At 37.3% G+C, this 27,138-nt stretch overlaps 1 protein-coding gene across 1 annotated transcript; it reads left to right on the top strand.

Annotated features, from left to right (window-relative positions):
* Nucleotides 1-339: 339 nt before the first annotated feature.
* LOC116736191 (homeobox protein Dlx4a-like) lies at nucleotides 340-19,325 on the top strand. The gene is made up of 3 exons (XM_032588514.1): nucleotides 340-1,228; nucleotides 6,438-6,634; nucleotides 18,641-19,325. Exons 1-3 carry the CDS (start codon nucleotides 901-903, stop codon nucleotides 18,881-18,883), a joined length of 768 nt encoding a protein of 255 aa, XP_032444405.1. The 5' UTR covers nucleotides 340-900; the 3' UTR covers nucleotides 18,884-19,325.
* Nucleotides 19,326-27,138: the final 7,813 nt, after the last annotated feature.

Genomic DNA, 27,138 nt, shown 5'->3' with positions numbered 1-27,138 from the left:
CTGATCAGATTTTTTGTTTTCTCCTTTTACTCCTAATTCTTTAAATCTTTAAAATACAAAAATGCGAGAGGAGAAATATCCTAAACAGAAAGAAAAAGAAAAAAAAAAACATGTCGGTTTTAATGCGCCGAATGTATTTATTTACCTACTTATTTATTTAGTACCTCAGTCAATGTGTTGTCGATTGTGCAGCACTGATCCCTGAAATAATTTAGTCGACAATCAGCGCGTCTCAGCGCCGCATCCCGCCGGTTCGGTGCTGCGTGTAATTTGCTCGCTCCGGTGACGCGCTGCAGCCAATCAGTGCAGTGCATCTCTGCGCGTGGAGACGGAATATACATGTGTAAGCGCGCGCGCGCGCGCGCGTGTTTGTGTGGCGGACTGGGCTGTGATGAAGAAGAGGATCACACGCGCCAGTCCTCCGCGCGGCTTCAGTCCTGTTTACAACACCGGACGAAACGAACGTCAGTGCAGTAAAAGTTGATTTATTTTATTTTATTTTTTTATTTTTTCTCTCACCAGCAGAAGGAAACTTAAGAAGGATTGCTTGGAGCTCCTCGCCTGACTGACTGCTGCTGCTGCTGCTGCTTGTTTTGATCCAACTTTCACTACTTGACTGGACGTAATGGCTTTTCCACGCAGAAGGTTACAGGAGCCTTCAGCCGGGATGTAGCGGAGGACGGAGCCGCTCAACGCCGCAGCTGTAACCGCCTCGTTCCCTCAGCAGCTCGGCTCGTCGTTAAACAGTTCGTGTTGATGAAACTCTGCTGAACATCTGAGCGTCGGTGGACCGTTTATGATGCCTCCCGCCTGGAGGTAGCTCTTTTTTCTTTCTTCTTTCTTTCTTTCCTTTTTCTTTTTCTTTTTTTTCGCACCGCATCACAGCCCCTCACACCAGCGATGACTATGAGCTCTATATCGGACGCGTTAGTCTCGGCTGATCCTTCAAAGTCGGCGTTTTTGGAGTTCGGCGGCCACGGCTACCCGGGACACCAGCAGCCCCCCTCGGGTCTGGCCCACAACCATTACCCGGTCCACAGTCTGCACGCTGTCGGGGGCCACGGTCAGCACGACGGGCCCTTCGCGGCCGGAGCATCCTCGTACGGCCGCTCGCTGGGTTACCCGCCTTACCACGCTCCGGTGAGCTCGCATCATCCCGGGACTTACCTGCCCTACCAGCACGGCGGCCACGGCGGCGCGCTGGGACACACGAGGCTAGAAGACACTGGTAAGTCCTGTGTGTGGCTTATGTGTCTTTATCAACATTTTTGCATACACACACCCACGCGCACACATTTATTACAAAACTAAATTCTTCCTTATAAACATAAAATTGGATTGAACATTGAAAAGTAAAAATAGGATTTCTTACAGACATAGTGGGTAAAAATGTATAAATAATAAATAAAGTACACTATATATAATAATAATAATAATAATTATTATTATTATTATTATTATTGTTGTTATTATTATTATTGTTATTCTGCACTGTATAAAGGCCACCTTATAAAAGTCTGGCGCTCTAGCATGTTGACGTTAAGCATGATGCCATGGATAGGACATGATAATAATAATAATAATAATAATAATAATTATTATTATTATTATTATTATTATAACAATGGTGGTAGGGTAAATGAACAAACAAAAGGCTTGCGGGTCTCCAGTCTTTCACCATGACAGCAGGCCGCAGTGGAGCCCGGTAATTGGATCCACACACAGGTCGGCCACAGCGCCGTGTTTAGGGGGCTTTAAGGCGGGCAGAAGCTCTCCACACCAGGCTTGCGGTCTCCCGCAGCGGCCCTCATATTCCTCTATCATCATCCAGTCCATCATCTTCTACCCGCTGAGTGATGTGGCCGGCTGCCTTCATTCGATTTAAATTAACGCCGACGAAAAAAAATTGAAAACATTAATATTGTGATTTTTTATTTTTATTATTATTTTTTCTTTGTAGTTCTTCCACAGTCCCATGAAGAGGGACTGACATGATTATGAATGTGCCTTATATAATAACTAGGCTGCACCCTCCAGGAAATTCAGCTGAATAATCACGAAAATCCCCCCCCCCCCCCCCCCCCCTCTTCTCCCCCACTCGACATTAGATCGAACAATGAAAAGTAAAACTATAGGTGTTTATTGATACATCCATTCTAATCTTTGGGGCGATCAGAGGTGCTCACCGAAATCAACCAATTCCTTCACGTTGTTTTGGTCAAATTTGGACCAAGTATCGAGCATGTCATGTGTGCAACATGGTTTCTGGCCTAAAGAAGCAGCAGAACTGGTCAATCTGCAAAAGTCATAGAAGAGACGCACATGAAAGTCCTGGGTATGTAGTGAAAAAAATCAAAAATAAACATGAGTAATTCTGCTTCTGATAATATCCCATGACCCTTGTAGCTGAAGTTGAAATTCAAAGTTAAATAAAATGTGACATTTATTTATTTCACATTTTTGACATATTGCAGTGAAAAACAACAACAATAATAATAGCATTAATAATAGTGATACTGTATTTAAAAAATATTCATTTAATTTACATTTTGGACTCATCAACATATTATTTTGTAAATTTCAAAAATGTAAAATCACTAGAAATCCAAATTTCTAAGTAAAGATGTGAGGCGATTTGACAGAAGTATTAAATAGAATAGAAATATTTCCTCCTGATGTGAAAACGTCAAGAGTTTATCAGGATTTCATAAATTTGTAAGGCACTAAGCAAAATGCCTGACCAAGAGTCATTTGAGGTTTTCTGGGAACAAAACGTTTTTCATTGATCTCTCTGTCTGAGTCACTGTGATCTTTGGACTCAACGTAAAATAAATGAAACCGACAATTTTCTAGAACAGAAAAAAAATATATATATATTCAAATGTTTCTATAAATGACCTATATCCTGATATAATTGATATAATTTTTTCTTTTTGTATTTTCCTTTCATATGTGATCATCAGGTCTGGGGAATCCTGAACAAAATCTGTAACTATACTAAACAAGAAAAAAAATTCAATCGAACTGAAAATGATCGGCTTTAAGGTTTTCCTCTAAATGAGAAATGGAGTTGAGGATTTTGCGAGGCCGCTCTTTGTCTCCCGGTCTCCTGCCCATCGCCGCAGCAGCTCGGTTACCCAATCTGACCTCTTTTTGGGGCCTCGGCTCCAACGCAACTGTCCTCTCCTCCCACTGCAGGCGTACAGTTCACGTCATGTAAACGGATCCTGGGAAGACGTGCTCAGAGCGTCTTTCTAAGAGGAACACAAAGAAAAGAAGGAAAGCCCTTCCAGCTGAGCCATGTGTGTTCTCGGTATTTGCTTGGCACACCGTTTTTAAGAGGATCAGCAGGATTCGTCGTGCATATGCCCTCCAAAATATATCTTCTTCAAACATGCATTAGGCCATTGAAAGAGCAGAGTTTAAATCAGTGTGACTGTATTGAGGGCTGAGCTACCGTCTGGGCAAACACAAGATAACCTAGAATTTATTTTTTTTTGTTTAAAGTTTGGAATAAAATGATAAATATAGTTAAAATCCATGTAGGAATGTGATAAGTAAAATAGGATGGATGTTTATTAAAATATAATAATGTCATGCATGATGGTTGAGACTTCCATGATATAACCTCGAGTAAAGATATCAAAAACATAAAACAAATTTATCTCGTTATAAGCGAAAGCAACAATTACTGCTGCTGTGGATAAAATAACGTTCTGAGTATTACAGCTGTGATAACGTTACCGTATGTTTATTGTTCTTCCTGTTGAGATAAATAGTGAGTATACATAAAATCTCCCAGGGGTTACACAGTTCTGAACAGGATTATAACTTTTTGTCATTCTGGGTGATATTGACTTAAAAAGTTAGTATGATATTTTGTGCTATTTATTGATACGACAAAAGTGACAATTGGAACTGACTGCAATAATTTTGCTCCCAACATAAAGAAGTGTGGTTAACATCACTGATCTGCACACAGTGAATGTATTTAATCATAATTTTAGTTTATTGATATTCATTGACTCTCTCATGGAACAAAGGGGACAAAACAGTGAAATATATATTCCCTTTTAGAGCTTTCAGCCACCGCTAATTGCAATATATTATTTTTACAATAAATCCAAATTCCTGACACCATAAGAAACGTTTCATGACGATGATGAATCCCTGTTCGTACTGTGAGAGGAACCCTTAAACGCCCCACCAGCTGTTATCTGGTTAATGCAGGATCTTAGTTAGCACAAGAGCCTGCAGTCGACGGCTTAACAGTCATGCTGCGTTCGCAAATATGCTCACACACGGCTAAATTTGTCGCCATGGAAACAAGGGTAATTCATTTCGATTCAGTCACACACAGATTCCAACCGATCCCAGTTGTCAAAGAGTGCAGCATGGTCAACCCATTATTCAAAGTCGATTTAAAAAGTCTCTATTGCAGGAAACCCAGCAGATTGTAGCAGCCTTCTTCCAAGGTTTTATCTGGAGGAGTGCAGAAACAAGTGGGGGAGGGGCAGCACAACTTTACTTAATCCTTTACATAACAAAAAAAAAAAACACACAAGTGAGTTCAGCACTTTCTCTGCCACGTCATTCACAGGATTTTGAGACGTAGGAACAATACGACATGAAAAAGTACGTGTGAAGCTATAAAGCCTTGATATGCCTTCAGAAACAGCTTATTGATGTTTGGTAAATAGAACAGACAGAACAGACTCTGGCAGAAAAACTTTAAAAAAAAAGGTTTATGTGGCACTAGAGGCCTTTACTCATTAATAACTGGACAGGCACAAGACATGATAAAAGAAATATTTTGTTTTTATGAGGCTTTTCACTTCACACACATCAAGTAAAATGACAAACTCAATCCTCAACATGTCAAACAAAATCTTAAATATGTTAAAATTTAAGATTTTGTTAAGAAAAATAATAAAATAGAACAGAAATATCCCTTTTGTTCAACAGTGGAGAAATTCAGGTATAACAGCAAAATCAAGATATAAAGGTTCACACAAAATATCAAAAAAGTGGTAAATTTATGCATATAAAAAAACATTATATATATATACATATATATATAACGATTAACAATAATAGTAATGTAATGTACAAGATTATAACAAAGAATCAGACATAGAATCCCAAAGATGTGCATCCGAGTAGAATGACATTTTACATGTGCAAAATGCACATGTGCATTGAACAATAAAAAATTGTTGGCTGTTTACTAGACAGGATATCAGCGCAGAGCAGAAAAACAGATGTGAAATAACAGCAGAAATGTTATTTAAAAATGAGTAAAAACCAGCGTAAATGATCGTTCTGATGCCAGCATGTATGGAAACAGTTCTGAGGCAAACGGCCCGAGCCAGAACCGGTTCCAGAACAGAGACGTGTTCAGGGTGAGAAGTGGCGGCGTGCAGCGGACGACATCATCAAGCCTGAGATGTTTTCATCAGCAATTTAAGACTTTGAATTTAAATATAAGTACATTTGTGTAAAACTTGTAGGCAGGGATTTATATAGTTACATTATTTTAAACTGGTAATTCTTAATATTTCCTAAATGTGTGAAAGCATAGCTGATAATGGTTAAAGTATAATATTCTATCAAGGTATAATGAAGTATTCTGATTTAGTAGTGTGCTGGATCATTACAAAGATAATGTGTGTTTTTTTATTATAGCTATATAGTTTATTGATATAGCGCAAACTTACAACAAATGTCATCTTCAGGCACTTTACAAAAAATAAATCATTTTGATGAAGTCACAAACATTCCTATTGATCTTAGTTCTCAAACAGCACAGTGTGCTGAATTAATTACTCAGTCAAGTAAAACGTTTCTAAGGAAACCCATCAGATTGCATCAAGTCGTTTCTTTCATATTATTATTTTTATATATACACACATTGCCTGCTTTGTGTTTAAGAAACATGATTAACAATAATAATAATATATTAGTAACCGTATCTATATGGACAGTTGATGTTTAGTTGCTTATGGCAGTGAATTGACTTTTGAGAGAAGAGGTTTTTTCTTCCAACTACTCCTTTTCATTCAAGATGTTGTTTATGTCGGCATGTGATTCAAACTGTAAGTAAGATAAATAAATAAATAAATAAATAAATAAATAAATAAATAAATAAATAAATAAATAAATAATGGTTCAGTGTATCTCAAAGAATGCTAGTCCGTTTAAGAAGCTTCATTCATTTTAGTTTGGAGACTTTTAATAAAAAAAACAACAACATATTTTTCTACCTCTCCAAATTGTGAAACATTTCCATATTCTTCCATTGTGCTTTAGTTAACGTTTCTTTTTTTTTTTTTTTTTTTTCTTGCATTTGCTTTGCGTCGTAAAGCTAAAGCTAGTTCCAGCTCTCCTTTGAAGTGAGGCATATTAAGCAAATTGCTCTCTTCCCTTTCGCCTCGCAGAACACGAGAAGCCCACAGCGGTGATAGAGAACGGCGAGGTGAGGCTGAACGGGAAGGGGAAGAAGATACGGAAGCCCCGGACCATCTACTCCAGCCTGCAGCTCCAGGCCCTCAACCAGCGCTTCCAGCAGACGCAGTACCTCGCCCTGCCCGAGAGGGCCGACCTCGCAGCCAAACTGGGCCTCACACAGACCCAGGTACCTGGAAACACGTGCAAAATATGGACGCTATTTATATTCGCTGTTTCATTGTTTGCTTGCCCTCTTAAAGCACAGAAAATGAACGCAAAAGCGTTCCCAAACACATTTTTTTGGAACAGCTCTGATGCCTCTGACATTTCTACGTCATTTGTGTTGTGAAGCTGCTCACACACTGCAAAAACACACACTCTTATCAAGTGGTTTTTGTCCCTGGTTTCTAGTGCAAATGTCTTATTACACTTGAAATAAGATGAAGATGACTTACATGTATCTTTTTAGCAAGATATAGCAGGTTGTTTTTAAAAACATAATTCCTTAATATCGATGTAAAAGTTCTAATTCCATCAGCAGATAAATTTACTTATGACAAGACAATTTTCCCATGTTATAAGTGAAATAATCTTCCAATGGTACTAGTACTTTCTCATCAATATTGAGTTTTTTTTTTTAAAGAAGCTTCTATATCTTGCTGATAAGTTACTTTTGAGTTAGTTTTGTCTCAATTCATCTGCATTGATATAAGTGCACTAGCAGCTAGACAAAAATACTTAGTAAGATTGTGTTTTTTTCCAGTGCATTGAGGATTTTAACCCTCTCCCTCAAATTAAAAAATAAAAAGTAAAAAAATGAAACGAGATTTCCTGTATGAGCTTATATCAATCACGCCTTTAATTGTTTCTTTTGTTCACATTGAAGCGAATCAAACGCCTAAACAGGCGGCGGCACATTCCTCCACAGGTTCCTCCCGCTGGAAATAGATACTGGTTCTTTTACTTACATAAATGTAACATGTCATGGGGCGTTCATGTTCCAGCGTAAACAAACCTTGAGCTTATCTCCAAGCAGGTTTATTAGTCAATGGTTTGATTTCAGTTGATTTTGTGGTCACTGTGTGGTTTGGCTCAAAGCTGCAGCAGAACTGCAGAGAAGATTGTCAGGCAGGACTTGAATAGGTCTAGAGTCAGAAAAAGAGGCAGTTAACATCTCTGCAGACCCCACACATGCTGGACGCAAGCTGTTTTCATATTCAGGCCGGCGCTACAGAGCTAGCGAAAGCTAGCCACTACGGAGGCAGTTTGTTCCCCCAGGCTGTCTCTGTGATGAACTCAGGGTTCCACGCAGACTTGCACTAATTACACCTTCTGCTTTTGTGAAAACGCTGCACATATACATATTTACAATGAAGAAAAAATTTATTTCCTTACTTTTATTTACTTATATTCCAAATGTCTACATTGAGAGAAAGCCAAGTCAAATTTTAAGATAGGATTTGAAGCAGATTATTTTCCTCTTAAAGTCATGTTTTCTTTTGTCTATGCTGTTTCTTAACATATGAACTCACACTCGCATATTTGTTTCTGTTAAAAAAGACAGTAAGCCACTGAACCATGTCTACTCCAGGTTATTTTATTTAAAAAAAAATTTTTTATTTGATATTTTAGTATGCTAGGACAATTCAGACCGTCCTGTGGTGCAGTGGTTAGAGCGGGCGCCCCGTATACGAAGGCTACTGACATCAACCCGGCCGTCTTGGGTTCGAATCCCATCCTCAGTTTCTTTCTTCTTTCTACCCTAAAAAAAAAAAAAGTTCACGTTTCCCCTAAATGTTCCCCACACCCAGGTATAAATTAACAACTGTAATTTAAGATACTGGACATTTGCCATATAAACCTTTGTGCTACCATTTATGCTGGATTACCTGCTGTAGGCGGGTTGGCTGACTGCCTGATGCAGTCGTTACTAACAAAAATGTAGAGCAGACTGAAAAACTTCTATTTAAAAAGAATATATCGTTATAACATAACATTTATTAAAATATGTATTTTTTTATGGGCTAAAATATAGAATAAACACCTGCTAAATTATGCAGTAATTTTCTAGAGCAGCACTGGGAGTTAATACGTCAGTCTGTCTGTCTGTCTGCATCCGGCGGCTTCATGGTTTACTTGTCCTCTGTAGCTTTAAAATGGCGTCACCTTTCCGTGGCTCGACTGTTGGTGTTTTGAAGAGGGAGAATATCTCTGAACTCGCTACTTTGTCCTTCTTGGAAGCAATGAAACAAAATTGCTACTACCTTACTGTGAGCCAACTGAGCCACTGGGTGACTCTGAGCTCCCCAGAGCCTCGTCTTTCATCACATGAAAAGGTCTTTAAACCACAGGAACAGTTTTGAAGAATTTCTTTTGGTAGTTTAGAAACTAATAATAATAATAATAATAATAATAAACAACCAACTAAAAAATTATGAAAATAGTTTAAAGAAGTTGCTGTTTGTTTGGGACGGTTTTTGCTGCTTATTTTTAAGATATTCGAGAAAATACTTTTTTCTATTATTACTTACTGATTACGGTTGTAAAAAAAAACAAAAAGAAACACTTGCTGCTTATCGGTCTCGTATTTATCAGTATTTATAAAACCCCACAATTGCATTTAATTGTTGAAAGATTTAAAAGGAACTGCCAGGCAGAGATTTTGTCGATATTGTCTCACAGCTTTAATTAGAAGCTAAAGACGATTTTTAACGTAAATTAAACAATTAAACAACTTCTTAATGGTGAGCTTCGTCTTGTCACAGACCAGGCAACTTGTTGTTTTTTAATGCTGAATTTTATATGGTAAAAAATAATAATAAAAAAAATGAGAAACAATAATAATAAACTTAAATGCTTTAGGTCATGGCTAGTAAATGACAGCCTACATATTCCCTTTCATTTCCTGTAAAACTAGGAAGACTCTACAATGCAGAGGGCTCCAAAATGTATTTAACACATACAAATTCAACAGGCTGCAGATTTAGCATTAATCTCCCGAATATTCTCAGTCTTTAAAAATGAATGATAATTCCACAAGTAGTGAGGAGACTTTATATCTGCAGTTCTTTGTAATTATGAGTTCCTGTAGCTCAGGGCTCTGCAATCACAAACCAACGAGCCGCTTTCTTGCCTTCAGTGCGGCTGAATAAATGCCGTTTAGAGCCACAAATCTCACATAACCTTTTGTGAAAAGATAACATAAAAATATTTCATTGAATATCTATAGTTGAAAATTTGTGGTCATTTTTTAAAGAACCGCCGTTTTAATTTGCTTTGAGGTTTTAAAACCAAGAAAAGCGTAAAACATTTACAAAAAGAGGATTGATACATTTTCTTCTATGGAATGTTGATGTTTGTGGAAAATGATAAAAATAAAAAAGTCTCCAAAGTAATGATGGGAAAAAAAGTAATAAGTGTTACCCGTACTTGTGTCAGTCTGTTATGGAAATCTAATGCTAGATTTGTTCCATGCAAAAGAAAAAAAAAAAACAACTGCTAAATCTGCGTTTGTTATATCTGCATTTTTTTAAAACAAAACATGCTGGTTCTTCACTTTTTTTAGGTTAAATTATTATGAGCCACTGCGGAGAGTTCATAGAGCCTCCTGTGGCTCTGGAGCCACAGTTTGCGGGCCCTTGCTCTGGCTTTAACAGGCAAAATGGCAACAGCCACAAACTAAACTCTCAAGTTGAAAAATCCATCTGTGGAAGCGTTGACAGTTTATGGGTGTGACTCGGTTTTTGAACAGTAACTTCATTTGAATAACTCCAGTGGAAACAAACAGTAACAGAGCTGTATTATTAACATGAAATAGCATATTACTATATGTTATTATATAGTCAAAAAATCATCAGTTATTATACATGCAGAATATTTTTTGACACATGGTTAGGCTAACATTTCTATCTACAGTTACACCAGATTTGTCAGTAAAAGTGAAAAATCTGGTTCTGAGCTGAGAACAGGTGTAACATTAACTCGGACTGAGTGGGAGTACTTCAGCTGCTATACGAGTGTGCGTGTGTGTGTGTGTGTGTGCGTGGGTGTGCGTGTGTGTGTGTGTGTGTGTTAATGTACTGGCTACACATTGCACCTTGTGTCATCAGTTGAATGGTTCTAATCTCCAATGAATGAACAGCCACAGATATGTTTACACTGGGGGAATTAGATGATCCATCGATTTGCCTCTGCCTGTTGTGGTAATAAAGCTCTGGGGAGGCAGCAGTTCGCCTGTAATTTACACGTCTACTGAGGAAGCAGTCGTAGAAAGTGGACTGTAACTGACATTGGCAAAGGTTTGATAGGAGTTTAACCGCCATGCTATTAAAAGGAGTTATGGGGATTATCGAGAATACAGGCCCAGTTTTTTTAGAAAGGTTTTTTTTTTTTTTTTTTTTTTTAAACGGGCAATCATGCAATTATTTTGCCACGTTTTTACATCGTGACATAAGAATGCAGTGTATGATATTATCAGCGAGCAGAATTTCTGAGATATGAATGAAACATCATGAAAGCAGGAGGGTGAGGCATTCTTTGTACTAGTTTATTATCCTGTGTGGTTCACATTTACAGGAAAAAATGTTTCCCACTAAAATCTTCACACTGCTCAGCAACAGGCAGACAAACCAAATCTGCTCCCCTGTCACTTTGACAACGACGCCTTGCAATGAAGAACTAAATCGATTATGATCACCCAGAGGGTAAAACTGGGAGAACTGAAACTGAACCTCAATTTGTGGCGACTAGCTAATCGGGCTACATCTTTGACAAGCTAATGTTTCCCTTATGCAGATGTGTGTAAGACAGCTTGCCGAATTGTTAACTTGCGTCCTCTCTTTTGCGATATCTCTTCTTTAAGACAGAAGAAGACAAACAGTTCAACTTCAATTATAGAGTTTTGTTTTCCAACCAAATTAATCCAAGATTCTTATCTAGCCTCAGACACCTAAATATGAAAAAATTAAGCTTTTTTGTTAATAATCAAGTCTTTCAAAATGACTAAAAAGTGACAATTGTGCAGAGTGTAAAAATTTACAGTGTCAGAATTGACATCACTGTCTTGTTTTTAACCTTTGTCTATTCGCAGTTCAGTATTTGCTAATTCACCCATTGGCAGATTTTTCTGTCAAGAGTAAATTTGCCTTTTTTTCTTTCTTATTACTTCATTCTTCCTTGCCTTCTTTTTTCTTTTTTCTGCCTTTTCTGAAATATTGAAAAGAAAAATAAGCCTTAGAAAGTGAAGAACAGAGCTCCAATGCTAGCTGACATGCTATTAGGTGGTGTTTCCAAAGCAACCAATCCAGTAGTGCCATTCATTTTTCTTGGCAGTAACAGACTGTCCCCATAAAAAGCAGAGATAAGGAAGGTTGTGGTGCTTTCCATGATGCGTATTAATACATATTCAGGTACGGTTGGTGTTTGAATGATTAAAACAGGCAGTTAAAACTTCTTTAATAGGAGTCTCAAACGTTAACTTTTTTCCTTGAGCCTTGATGGGTTCAGAAAGCCTCGGTGTGTGCTGTGTAAGGCTGGAGGTGGAATTTTATCCACTGAGAGAAACTCACAGAGCAGTTTGCTGATTGGTGTGAAACCGATTCCATTTCAATGAACTGCATGACTGTCATTTGCGTCCATGATGATTTTTACTATATTAGAACAAATCACAATCTGGATAAAGTTAAGTTTATGTTTAGAGGCTTACCTTATTTTGAAAGATGAGTATGCCTTTTATCCAATGTTTTTGTTGCTTGTTTTTCCATGTTTCTTTCTACAAAGTGATCAAAAACTTCTGTGCTGTGGTTTTTGTGGACGTTCTACTTGATCTAAGTCTAATTACGTTTTAAAAACTGTATTATAAGAAAATACAAGAACAGTTAAAAACATTATTTTTAGCTACCCTGCATGAGCGGTAATTAGTTATTCATTCCAGTATTCGCTATCGCTTAAGCAATGTCGCTATTGTGTTAGAGAGCAGGAAATAGGGTTTGACTATATTTTTAAAACTAAATAATTAATTATTAATATAATGTTGTCAACTGTTTTTAGCATTACGCATCAGAAATTGGTACAGTTAATTTCTCACAGGCTGTTTACATTTCCAAACCCAGTGTGTTCCATAAAACAACAATTTCAAATGACAACACTGGGCTTGGTTTAGTCTTCCTCACACGGCTCAACGTCTTGTAGGAAATACAGTTCCTTTTAAAACAACTTACTACACCTTGTGTTTCCTTTCACTTCGCTGACACTGAAAAGAGCAAAATGCATTTTTATTCTTCTTCTCTCAGTAACAACTTCCACCGAAAAGAGTATTGTGGTTAATCTCACCTGGTAATTCCTATTTATGGTACGCTTACAGATCAGAAAAGGTTCTGAGTTTCCAACCCATCCTCACTCCCTACTCGTCATATATTGACGCTTGTGCAGGTCCCTCAGCGTCACATGTTGACGCGTCGGGTACCCCCCTTCGCGTCAATAATTGAAGCGAGGGGTGAAGCGTAAGCCTAACCGTAACTTTTCCCCTAACCCTGCCCAGATCGTCGTTTTTTGAAGCTTAGGGAGCGCCCTTCGCGTGAATTATTAACGCAAAGTGGTTTCCCGACACGTCAACATGTGACGCTGAGGGAACCTTCCAAAATCGTCAATATGTGACGTTTTCCCAAATCGTCACATATTGACGCGAAGGGAGTACCATGTGACGCATGGACAGAACTCGTCCCAACTCGTCAATATATGACGAGTAGGGAGTGAGAATGTGTTGGAGTTTCAGTATGAGGGTCGGTTGTGCTGCCACCTGTTGGTCACCAAGGGATTTCAGAGGAGGCTCAACTCCAGCACGCTTAATTTTACCAATTGTTGGAGCAACACAGATGCATGAAAGTTGCATTCAACTAAACTGTCCTTATTTGTCATAATAGATGCACAACTAGCTTGAGCATTTCTGGTGTTTGGCCAGTACCATAGCAATAAACCACCAATGAATATGACTGATCTTAATTAATCTCACGATAAATAAAAATGAGCTTCAATTTTGAATTTTGCAATTTTGGTATTTTCTATTCTGATGATTTGTATTTTTAAAGAGCAATTAAAAGCAGCCTGAAAACTGATTTTGAGACTTCATGATCCATTTTATTTATGGTTTCAATTGTGTGTGTGTTTATTTATTTATTTCTGTTTCATTCAATATTTGTGGTTGCTGTAGTTTAATTTAAATATTGAAAATATCCTCCTGTCCCAGTGTTAAGTGTTCTCTACAAAATGAAAGTTTATTGGTCTTCGAGAGATCAAACTGGAAAAGGGCCTCAAAAGAGCAATATTGTCATTAATTGCGATAATTACGTGGACAATTTATCGTCCAGCAAAATTTGTGATTGTGACAAGCCTATTAACTGTCTCATTTATTCTCAATAAACAGATTGACAGCATTTTGCTGTCTCACCTGAGGAATAGCTACTTTATACTTAGCTGGTGTGTGCATTTTTACCTCCCTCTTCTCTCTTTACCTCCTTGTTGTTGTTTGCGGCACACACATCATCTCATTATTTAAACAAATTGAGTTTTAGAGATGTGTAGGCATGATAAACAAACACATTACAATTTTAAAAAGCCCAGCTGCTCCACCTGTGCACTTGAACCTTACATGTGCACATCCACGAATCAGTCAATCTTTACAAGCCTTTGTACAAACTCTTTCCTCTCCTTGTGGTCACATGGTCAACTGTAATTAGCTCAGTCTGCGAATGTTAATACTGTCTGTGTTATGTACCGGCCACATTCTTCTCAGTACCCTGGAGCCCACACAGTAACACACCAATACAAACATATGCATCTACTTAAATACATTTAGCCCGAGTGGATGCTTTCATACACATATAAAGAAACACACACACTTGGAGATAGTGATCATACACCCCATCGCCATCCCTCCTCCATGCCATTAGGCCGCCTGCCAAACACTGACCACTTTCCACTGAAATCGCAACTGTTCCCAGACGCTGCTGAGAAATGGCACGTAGCACATTTCTGATGTTTTTTTTTCTTTTCTCAAAAATATATTCATCATGCACATATGCACACACAGGCGCACCCCCACACGCGCGCGCACCCACACACACACCCAAACACACATTCATGTAATTCTGGTTTATGACACCATTATGACTTTTGGGGTGTTTATGGGGACAGACCTCTCTCTCCCTGTATCTCTCTCTCTTTCTGTCACCCCCCCCCCCCCCCCACCCGCCCCCCCCCACACACACCCACACCCCTACAAAAGCAAGCAAATTTAAAGGTTGCTGAAGATTGTGGAATATTTTGAATTTTGTGTGGTTCACTGATGGTTCTCATACACACTCAAATATACCTGGAATGCCTCTGAGCTGCACTCCCTCGTTAAAGTTGTGCACTGCAAAAACACAAAATCTTACCAAGTATTTTGGTCTAGTTTCTAGATCAACAAAACTAACTGTTACAAGTAACTTTTTAGCAAGACAAAGGAGCTTGTTTGAAGTAAATAACTCCTTGATGTTGATCTGACAGTGGAACAAGTACTTTTTCATCAATATTACAAAATTATTTACTTAAAATAAGCTCCTTCATCTTGCTGAAAGAAGTTACAAGTTAGTTTTAGGAAAAACTAACTTGTAAGTTAGTTTTTCCTAAAAAAAAAAAACCCTCTTGACTAAAAACCCAACTATTTGGAGTTGCTTTTGAAACATAATCAATGAAACATTAATCAACATTTTGATGTGTAATGATGGCACTATGACAATTGTTGGCTGTGTGCTCTACAACTTTGTATTTTTGTGTGTGTTTTTATGATGTAAAGCACTTCGAACTGCCTTGTTGCTAGAGATGAACTTGATTGATTTATTGATCTAATTTCAAGTACAATCAGATCTCTGCACCAGAAACTAGACAAAAATACTTGGTAAGATGTTATGTTTTTGCAGTGTGGTGTTGGTAGTATTTAGTAGTTAACCTCCCCTGAATGCTGTCAGTTGTCTGCTGCTTTGTGAATATGAGAACCATAATCACTGTAGCAATCCTCACACCTGAGCTGTTTTCCCTTCACAGGCTGTTGATTGACTGTTGGCTCAATAGACTTTCTTCACTTGCTTTAGGTGTTCACTCACTGCAGTTAAGATATTTCATAAACTGCTGACACTGATTAGTATCTCTTTATAATTGCAATGTTCTAATGCTTATGCAAACACACAGTGAGCTTTAAAAGCAAGTCATGATATGTTAGATCCACTTCAATGCGCAAAATGTAGAATTTGAATAATTTTGGAGATTTTAAAAAGCAGAGGTTGTTTTTCAGCAACATGTGCTTAAATCAAGTTGGGTCTCTATTTTTATGGAGTGGTTATTGTACTTTATGTGTTTACCATCATGCAGTTTAACTTCAGAAGGACAGTGTGGTCAGCAGATACTCTTGAGGAACAGGGATCTGTCAAAGTTTTACTGTCTGTGATTTTGTGGCTAATTAGCTCAAATGCTGGGTGTGTAAGAATTGTTCTGTTTTGATCATCAAATAAAGGGATCATTTTTTCCACATATTTAAGTCAATTTAAGAAGTCAGAGGTTGGATTGGATTTTTATTTTATAGGATTAAATATTTGCTATAAAAGCACTTCAGACATCAATATAAATAGCCGTAAACTCCCACTGTAACAATACCAAGCAACCCCACTGCCAACACTGTTGTCTACTTTATTCCTTTGCGCTTTTTCCTCTTTTTCTCTTGCCAGAAAATGTTCTGCTTGAAAAAAGTGTCAGAATCAATTGCAGACAAATGTTTGAACTGTGCTATAGTTGGCGATTTGTTTATTTACCGTAAGAGGCTATTGTAATTTGATGCTTCACTGGCAGGCATACTGGAACAAAAACGTGGCAATTATGTTAACAACAGCATGACTGAATAATCTTTGCCCACAGAGAAATGAATGGAGTGATAATCAGCTTCATTATCTGAAAGCTGATATTCTATCTCTAGCCATGCTTTTCCTTCTTTTAGTTAGAACCAGCGTATTTCACAAACCTCAGTGCCAGCATACATTAAAGCTAAGTGGTAAATGTTTCAGAATTTGTAAATGCAGGTGTTTAATACTGTTGCTTCGTATTACACCTGTTAGTCAGGGGTAAGATCTTTACCTGGATTCTATATTTTTGGATATTCTTCCACTAGCTTCTCAAAATAGTTCCCTTTATTCCTTTCCTCCTCACAGAACTGGTGTTACTGAGTCAGGCTTGTAGGTCAGACACTTTATCTTTTCTGTTACTGAGACCAGGGCTCTGTAAAGACCACTCTAAAATACTGACTTTGTCAACCTTAAGCCACTTTGTCACTAATTTGTGGCACAATTAGGGCCACACTTTAACTTCCTAGCTGATGTCTTGAGATGTTGTTTCAATATTTATATCTAATCTTCTGTCCTCATGATGGCTTATGTTTTGTGCCAAGTGTCACTGTGGTGCTCATTATAACAATTGACTTTTAGTTTCATCAGATAACAAGGAAATTTTTCTACAATTGAGGGTGATCGTCTCTGTGTGTGTTTGAAAACAGCAGTCTGGCTAATCTGGCTGAAGATGGCTAATGCACAAATGAGCAAGGAATAGTAAAAAAAAGGCAAATTTTTTGAAAAGGGTTTTCAAAAACTGCAAGAGGAAATTTTATATTATACAGATAAAGACTGTTGCAGGGCCAGCGCTAGCCGTTTGGGTGTCCTTTACTCAAAGGCTTTTTGGTGCCGGTCACCCCCAAGTCCCCAGAAAAGAAAAACTAATTAAGTATTAGTCAGTGCATTTCTCTTTATTTGGTAGTGGAAAGTTAAGGCACACAAAGACATTTTAGTGATGTTTCCACATGTTGTATTTGTTTGATGTCAACCCCTAAAACAACAAAAAGGTCTAACTTTACAAAGGAAACTGACTCATTTATTCATGACAAGTTTTGTTGTCCCAAGTGAGGTTAATTAGGGGGAGCTTTTGAAAACCAAGAATCCTCAAAGTCTGCAGAAATTCTTCCCATTAAGTTACATATTTTTTTAGATTAACAGTTTAGCTCTGCTATTCAAAGTAAATCTTGTTTGAAGCAGGATAGATGTAACAGGCTGGGCTTACGGTCATTTTTCATCATAAAAACCGAGCCAGCGCTCGTCATACAGGGAGCTCTGAAGTTATGACTGATCATTTTCTTCTAAGGTACTTTGAGCCCAGCAAAAATTAAATACGCAAATATCTTTAGGAATTTATTAGGAATAGACGTTACATGTTCAAATCCCAGTTGGGTCAACAAACACCAGAAAGTCACTTTTCTCTGGTGCCGATAACCAATAACAGAAAAAAAATAAATGCAAAAACATTTTAGTGACCTCAGAGAGCATAAACCAAAGAACAACATGAATTATTTCGAAACTGGAATGGACAAACATTTTTGGTAGATTTTATTTAGTTATTTTCTGTAGTTAGCATTTTTCATGTTTTTCATTTGTTAAAAGCAGTTTAGTTTTGCTTCAGTAGTGAGTAACTGCATGTAAAATGATGCTTTGCTACAGTTTTTTGTCTATAGCAGTAAAATAATTTTAGTGAAACATTCTGCTTCTCTCCTCTGCCGCTGCTGAGGAGGGAGAGAAATACAGAGGAGATTGGAGGTAGGACTAGGAGAGTCATGTTTTTCTCAAAGAAATATTTTACTTTTGTGTAATTTCTCACAGAAAATTACACAAAGCTGTATTTTTTTTACATGTAGAGCATGCTTTACACATTTTTGATTTAAATATGTATTTTTTTTATTATTTCCATAATTATGATGAATTGTCATGAGTCTGATTTTTGGTACCTCATGGTGATTTTTTGGCGCACTGTGTAATTTCCGTGGACTTTTGGAAGAAAATGATTTTCCCAATTAGGCTCCATGTTGTAGTGAAGACGTTTTATTTTTGTTTCACTTTTATTTCCTTTTAGATTTTTACAGAGTTATGTAAAGGCAGAGTTTCATAAAATATGAACATAAAAACAGGCTGGAAAATGAATGCTGAATGAGAAAGAAAGCGTAATACTAAATGCCTCGTGGAGTTACAGCCAATAAACTGTGAAAAGTATAAACACAGGTCTTCTCAGAGCTTACATTTTAAACCTTTGTTCTCAGCCCATTTCTTTCTCCCCTTTCCTTTTCCCCCAGGTGAAAATATGGTTCCAAAACAAACGGTCAAAGTACAAGAAGATCATGAAGAACGGTCCTTGTGGAGCCGAGGGAGATCACCTCGCCCCGCCGCCACCAGCCTCCTCCTCTCCATGCTCTCTGTGGGACATCAGTATGGCTGCCAAAGGCCCGCCTGTCCACTCTGGAGGATACATGAACAATTTTGGACACTGGTACTCTGGACATCAGCAGGACACCATGCCAAGGACTCAGATGATGTGACTGACGGAACAGATGGCAGACCTCTTGGATCAGTTGTGGATATTATACCAGCATGCTGAACTGGAAAGTACATGGCTACATGTGCGTTACATTGCTTACAGTCTGAGCCACTTTGGAGGTAAAAATAGTATTGAGTGGCACATCCTTCTCTGCCTAAGAAGACATATTGAGCAACTTCTTGCTGAACACTGCAGCCCTGCCAACACAGGACGATTAAAGGAGTTCAGGAACTGCTGAAGTGTCCCTTTGTAGCTGTTGCTGAAATACACTTATGGACATGCAATGTGTGTTTTTCCACCAAAACGTATATAAAAAATAATTGTTTTTTTTAGGGCTTTCTAATATTTTTTTTAAAGAACTGTAATAATTCAGTTAACCTACTTGTTGCAGATGTGGACAGTTTGAAGAGCTGAATGAAATAAAGAGTTCATGGGGAGCTGAAGTTTGAGCATCTTTTTTTGTTTGCTTAAAAATCTGACATTTATTGAATACTGACCCGTTCAATAAATGAAAACATCACTGAAAAGCCAATTTATTTCAGAAACTTTATCATTAAATGTAACACATTATATAGACTAGTTACATACAGACTGTTTACTGCTTGCAGTTAATGAAGACATGACATTTAAAATTAAAGCATTACAATAAAACCAATTAGGAAAACATTTTTATATTACAGCAATTTGGGTTTAATTAAAAAAAAGTACATTTAATACTTACAAAAGATTGTTTTCAAAAATGTACTTTTGATCTGACAAAAAGTCTAATCAGAAAGCATATTCTAATTTACTGAATATTACTGTAATCGCCAAATATCCAACGTTCTTACTCTGTATTCTAATGGGTCTTCTTGTTTGATGGTGAGTATCGAGCTGGAAAATAGACAATTTAATGACAATTTAATGTTTTATTTTTCCTTTTCATTCTGCATGGAACTTTAACAATGTTCTATCAGACATTTCTCTGTTTTCTCAGTTTCTTTTCAGATCCTGCAGGGCGTGATTCTCTCTCTGCGTTTCCAGTCACACGTATGTAATGTCACGACGTGTTCAGTGGAAGTCGTTCTCCAGCCTTTGAAATAAAAAAAAGTAAAAAATCAGTGCTTTGCTGTCTGAGAGAGGAAATCGCTCCTGTAGCTTCAACCTCGAATTATAACCTAAATACTGTTTGCTCTGCTGCCTACTTCCACCAGTCAAAGAACATTTCATCATAGTTCAGTCAGACTGAAGTTTCTGTCCAAAATGAAAAGGTATTTTCTCAAAATAATGTTTTATTACCCTTTCAATTATTGTGCTGCTGTTTACAGTAAAATCATCTAACACTGCATTACGTTATGAGATAATGAAGATGAAACATTTGAAATCCTCTGAAAAAATGCACGATTGCTTATACATGTTGGAATACTGAATGATATATTGAGGTTTTTATTATCCTGCGCTAAAACCATTAATCGCATTAATCATGCTGAACTGATTATTGTGATCGATTAATTGCAAATTGGGGGGTACAGACTAAAAAAAAGAAAAAGCCATTTGCTGAAAGAGCAACACTTTCAGCGCAGTAATTAAGTCAAAACTCTGCAAAAATATTTATACATTTTGCATAAGAGATAAAAACTATGTTTTCTCTGTACATCTGTTCCACCCAACACTCCTCAAGAGGCGTTTTAAGCTTCACCTGGTTCAAATTTTGCAAAAAATAAATAAATAAAAATCTCAAAAAATCTCACCTTTACCTTTTGTTTACACAAAAGGTAAAGGTGAAAAGTTTTATCCTCAATAAAAATCAGACAATATTCAATCAGATGACAGTAAAGTAGCTGATATGTGCTCCAGTTCATGTTTGAATGTTTAACTTATTTCAAACAGTGGACACAAATCCTCTTTTACACGCAGAAGCATCGGATGCAGACATGAGAAACATTTTGTTCCTCAGTGTTAGCTCGGTTGGTTCTCCGGTGGCCTGAGGCAGTTTTGTCTGAAGTCATAAATCAGAAGACGGAGGTCACGTCTCTGCACCCAGGCAAACATCTGGAAACGCAAAAAGACTTGTCAGACACCGCCGATGATTTTTTTTTTTTTTTAAATGACCGCGTCAATTAAAGGTAATTTAGGATACAGCTTGTTAAATAAAGCCTTCGCTCTGACGGCCTAATTATCTGTAATTGTTAGTGGAGGGAATATCTTCCCGCCATGGGTCCTGAAGGAGAAGCCTTGGAAGCTCCTGCATCAATCTGGATTACTGAAGCGTAATCCTTTCACTGCTTACTGAGCTGGTCAATTATTACTGCAGAAACAAATAGTTTATCAGTTTTTTTTTTATTAAAATTTTTTGTAATATTTTGTAGAGGGAAAAAAACATGTAACCATTGTAATATTTTTTTATTTTTTACTCATACATATTTAAATGGATGTAGAATAATGCAGCAGTGGCTAAACCGACAAACGGTGCTGTGAGCAATTTAACGTTATATGAATAAAAGTTACTCCTTTGCTCATATTTACAAATAAAAGTTAGTTTTTATCTTAAATGTAAAATTTGTATGTCTTGTACATGTTTTGGGCTACATTCTGAATTTGTTCTTTCAGGAACTGTCCTTTTGTTCACTGCATACTAAATTAGTTAACGATTATTTTTGATCATCGTATTTTCTCCGACTAATCGTTTCAGCCTTAGTTTTTACTCCTTTCCCAGGAAAACCAAAAACTATACAGAAAATTAATGCAGGATTATGATTGATAAAACCAACGACCTTTGCCACTGATCACATCTATACAAACCCTAGATGGGCTTGTAATGGGTTATTCAAGGTAACTTGCTGATAGAAAGTTTTCACAGCAGCTGTGGATTTGTTTGTATGCAGGATCCAAACATCCAGTGGAGTTCCTCAGGGCTCCATTTTGAGTCCAGATGTATTCCTGAGTTTCAGCTGAATATCTTGATTAAAATCTTCTCCAGTTAACTTTGGCCCAATGTAAACATGTTAACTCACTCACTTTAATCACTTCTTGTCTTAATTGAAGATCAGAGATTTCCACAGTGATGTGTTGAAGGGTGAGTTTCCTCCCCAAGATATATATCACAAGCTTTTACTTTTTATATAAAGATTTTCTTATTTTGTATTTTTTTATTTTCTTTAAAGTATTGTTTAAAAAAATCATAGGACACACTGACTCTCTGAAATGCGATAAATCATCCTTTTGTTTGAAGGAAACAGTTTCTACTGTATTGCAGTTTTGCAAAACACACTTTATCCTAGCACAAAAACGTTTTAGCAAAACATTGGAGTTTTTACAAAATGGCCCTGTTTCCACTGAGCAACATTTTGTAATTCCAACTTGTGATAAATTCCATCAGTGGAATTCATCTGCGGTCCACTGATGAATTGATCAGTGGAACTGGAAGGGCCAAAAATCCCTTTCCTAACATCAACACCATCAAGACATTCTGAGATCTCAGTAAATTGAGAGTTTTTCTTTTGGGTTGAGGTTCAGGTTTGAGGATTGAGGTTCTTGATTGGTTCATGCAAGACAACCCGCTAATGAACTCGAGGCCTTTTGCTGAGAAGAACGAGGAAGTCCGTCATCTGACAAAACGAACCTCCTCACCAAGGCGAGGTTAGCGACGGCAGGCTGCTTGTTCAGATTCCTCTAACACTTGTGCTCCACATGCACAAGTGATAAATACGCCTTTGTCTTCTTTGATGGATTTGTAATGTTTGCCTCCTGTTTGATCTGTTTCCTCAGAGCGACATCTATCACCCGTTTTTGGACAGCTCCTAATCAGGAAACAATAACAACGTCTTCATAAGGCCGACAAGATCATAAAAACGCAGCCAGCGCTCGTCATACAGGGAGCTCTGAAGTTACGACTGATCATTTTCTTCTAAGGTACTTTGAGCCCAGCAAAAATTAAATACGCAAATATCTTTAGGAATTTATTAGGAATAGACGTTACATGTTCAAATCCCAGTTGGGTCAACAAACACCAGAAAGTCACTTTTCTCCGGTGCCGATAACCAATAACAGAAAAAAATAAATGCAAAAACATTTTAGTGACCTCAGAGAGCATAAACCAAAGAACAACATGAATTATTTTGAAACTGGAATGGACAAACACTTTTGGTAGATTCTATTTAGTTATTTTTTTATAAACAAGAAAACAGATAATTATTCTGACCATTAGTTCCTTTTGATATTTCTGTGGAAGGCAGTGATATTCTATCTGAGACAGATCTATCCCCAAAGACTGTTCTTCAGAAACAGAATCAAATGGGACCCAACCCTGTTAACTACACTGAATGCCACAATTCATAATAAACTAAAACTAGCAATAAATCAATCAGTCGGGTTTGTTTCATTGCACATTTCAACACCAAGGCAGTTCAAAGTGCTTTACGTCATAAAAACACAAAAATACAATATAACACACAGTCAACAATTGAAACATTACATTTTACCAAGTGCAAAATCTAAAACACTGCTCACTAGCGGAGTTCCTCAAGGCTCCATTATGGGTGCTGTTTTGTTTTTACTACACATATACTGTTTTATTTATTATTATTATTATTTTTAATCACACTTATTTTTATTATTCAACTAATTAGGCTACCATGCAAAAGTCACCAAAGTATTGCAATATGCCATCTTAAAGAGACGATTTCATTTATCACTTCCAGACAATAAGTTACTTTTTTAACATGCTTTGAACACTGCGGCCTAAACGGCAAGTTTCAAAAGGCTGGACTGCTGCATGATGACGAGGACAGCACAAACTACATGACCAATTACAGTCTAGATGAAAATGACATAAGCTCCATTGACCAATTTGATATTCTCGAAAATAAAACTAGCTGAAAGGAAACGAGGCAATTTAAAAAAAAAAAAAAAAACTCTTGTTTTGCCGCGAGGATGAGGTGTTTTTTTTTTTTTTCTTCAGGCGCATCAAAAATGGTTTATTTCACAAAACCATCGCAACACATGAGTCACGTGATCGACAACCAGACGTTGACACGAAGAAGGTGACAGGAAGTAGTCGGAGGATGATGATGGCTCGGCGTGTTTATCAATGACTCGTGAGAACAAACGTATTTTTCACACATTGTGATTTTCATTGGGTTTCTTATTTAAGGGAGACACCACAATTGCCGATTGTAAAATTTTGCACAAATTTGTAGTGGAAACGCAGCCAGTGCGAGAGACAACACAGGAGAGAGCGAGGGAGTACAGCAGTGGGAAGAACGGTAAAGGGCAAAGGAATGCACTGCAAAAACATTCAGTCTTACCAACTAGTTTTTGTCTAGTTGCTGGTGCAAATATCTTAGTACACATGAATTAAGACAAAACTAACTGAAAAGGGTAAGACTCTATTTGAAGGGGTGTGCAGAAGACTGAAATAACACCTGTCATGAACGTGAAGGAGTCTTTATGAATGTTTATGACTGTTGTCATGAAGTCAGTCGGTAAATAGACACGTTTAAAGTAAATATGCATTAAAAATGCTTTTAAAGTGCATTAAATGTGTCAACTTAGCATTAGTTGGCAAATAACTACATTTTAATGAAAAGTTGCATTAAAACTGACATTAAAAGTTAATTAATAGAGTCAACTTTGCATTAAAAGTGTCATTATTTACCAAATGACACTTCATGAAAACAGTCATAAACATTCATAAAGACTCCTTCATGTTCATGACAGGTGTCATGTCAGTCTTATGCAAATACCTTCAAATAAAGAGTTACCCTTAAAAGTATGTTTTCAGCAAGCTATAGGAGCTTGTCTTAAGTAAATAATTCCTTAATATTGATTAAAAAAAGTATTAGCTCCATTGGCAGATTATTTCACTTATAACATGGAGAAAATGTCTTGTTATAAGAGAAATAATCAGCCAACAAAACAAGTACTTTTTAATCAATATTAAGGAATTATTTACTTAAAATAAACCTCAACATCTTGCACAAAAGTTACTTTTAAGTTAGTTTTGTCTTATTTCAAGTTTTCTCTGATATTTGCGCTAGAAACGAGACAAAAATAGTTGGTAGTATTTTGTGTTTTTGCAGTGGCTCCTGAAGGCCTCAAAAACAGCAGGCAGCCACCAGGCGCCGCCCCGGTGTCTGCCGGGGCCCACATGCCGAGGCCTGCACAGAGCAGGAGCAGCAGACCCCAGGCCAAAGAAAAGCATACAGACACATGGCACCCACCCACCACCTCCAACAAAATATAGTTTACATAAAATTTAAGTGCGATTTTGTCCACAGTACTGATTTTTTTCCAAGTGCTACAGACCAACATGTTCATCTGAGCCTCACATGCTCATATATGTTCAGAACATCCCACTAAATTTAAATTCAACAGGGAACAGAAATGTAACTGCTCATTGTCCGTTCCAGCAGCGCTCTGTTGTGCTTGTTGTGGTGTGAGCAACAATAATAAATATGAAGAAACTCATCTTCAATGATAAATCCCTTAATGCCTTTATTAAGTTCTTCCCCTGAATTCTCTTCCTCTTCCTCTCAAACCGACAGTTGACTGTTGCTTCTCCAGTGAGGAACTACAACATAAACTGGCTAACACAATGCTAATAAAGAAAGAACTATGTTAATGGCTCACCGCTTCAGTTTTGCTTATGTTTTTTTTATTCTTCTGTTTTTTTGTTGTTTTTTTTTAAGGATCAAAGCACTTTTCTAAAAAAGGAATAAAGAAAGAGGGGCTAGACAGCGGAATGTTTAAAGCTCTTTCATTCCACCACCAGGAGCTGCTTCCTGTTGCTTCGGGGAGAGTTCACACCAGAGAGTTTTATAGAAAACTTGGAGTCCTAATGAACTGATGAAACCCTGACAGAGGCTCAGTAACCATGGCAACCAAGTAACGTCCACTTAAAGGGGCAGAAGCAGCAGAAAAGCACGACAGAGGGAAATATATCAGATCGTCACCTTCATATGTCCTTTTGTGCCAAAAGGGATTTTGGCAGAAAAAAATATTAAAAATCAACACTTTTTTACCAACAGATCAATGAGGCAACTCTTGGCAAAAAGAAAATAAAAAATATGGTTTTGATGCAGATATCTTCAACCATATTATATTTAGTGCTTAAAGAACTCCCGTCTCTTTGAATGTTTTACATTCTCTCATCTTTCAGCCACAACTTTCCAAGTATTTTAATCAAATTAAATTAATTACCGTTGTTCACTGACACTCCAATCCAGTCAGACTCAGTCTGAGCTATTTTGCAAAGAAGAAAGTTTGAAAAATGTCAGTTTCTAGATATGCAAAGCTGGTAGAGACAAATCCTACAAGACTTTCACAGCTGTAACTGTAATGAAATGTGGTTCTTCAAAGTATCGACTCAGGGGGTTGAACACAAATGGACAAAAACAAAAAACAAGCAGCATGAAGGTCAATTTTCCCTTAACTTTGCAGTTATCTGCTAGGTTGTGCTGTTCTGTAACACACAGTCCTGATAAAATACATTAAAGTTTGTGACTGTAACTTGACAGGAAGTGGAGAAGTTCAACAATTCTACTTCCTTGAGGCTTTTTAAGGCCCCATAAACAAACCTGATACAATCTGACAGAGAAAGCTGAAAACTGGGATTGGTGTCCAGTAGCTGGGGTTTAGACGTTAAGACTAATCAAACAAGTTTAACTATTAGGCTAGTTTTTCCAGGTGGAGAACAAAACCTCTCATTTATCACGAGACAGTCACAAGTAAGTCCCAACCGCTTCTTCAGCACGCAGTCAGCGTCTACAGAGTCAGAGGATCTGAGAAAAGTCACAAGTATTCACATTTCATGCTGCTTGTTAATATATGTATTCCTTTAATTAACCAGGTAAACCCCGTTGAGATCTAGATCTCATTTTCAAGAGGGACCTTAATCATAATCAGAGCTCAAAATGCAGAAAAAAGACAGTAAACATAATAAAAGGCTCAGACATCCTGATACATTTAAAGGCAGAACAGTGTGAATGCCTAACAGAAAATGCTGTGAAAGTCAGATTTAAAATTTGTTATAGATTTTTCTTTTTTCTTAAGGCAAGGGGTCCAAAGCGCCGCTCAGTGGCCATCTGCAGAACCCCGACTGTAAAATGAAGACTGGACCCATGGACCTGGAGGTCACATCTAACCGCCACATTGGCAGAAGACTTAAAAAAAATTTAAAAAAAAACAATTCGGACAGCAGCGTGTACAGAAATTCATAAGTGCCACAATTCAGTAGTTTTAAATGTCACAAAGCTGATATTCATGCATTTGAAAAAT

This window comes from Xiphophorus hellerii, chromosome 16, assembly GCF_003331165.1.
Source record: "Xiphophorus hellerii strain 12219 chromosome 16, Xiphophorus_hellerii-4.1, whole genome shotgun sequence".
Taxonomy (NCBI): Eukaryota; Metazoa; Chordata; class Actinopteri; order Cyprinodontiformes; family Poeciliidae; genus Xiphophorus; species Xiphophorus hellerii.
This window is presented reverse-complemented; position numbering and strand designations above follow the sequence as displayed.

Excerpts from the sequence above, each read along its gene's own strand:
- LOC116736191 (XM_032588514.1), top strand. The coding sequence starts at position 901 with ATGACTATGAGCTCTATATCGGACGCGTTAGTCTCGGCTGATCCTTCA. Across the intron at positions 1,229-6,437 it reads CACGAGGCTAGAAGACACTG|AACACGAGAAGCCCACAGCG; the intron begins GTAAGTCCTGTG and ends TTCGCCTCGCAG. Across the intron at positions 6,635-18,640 it reads TGGGCCTCACACAGACCCAG|GTGAAAATATGGTTCCAAAA; the intron begins GTACCTGGAAAC and ends CTTTTCCCCCAG.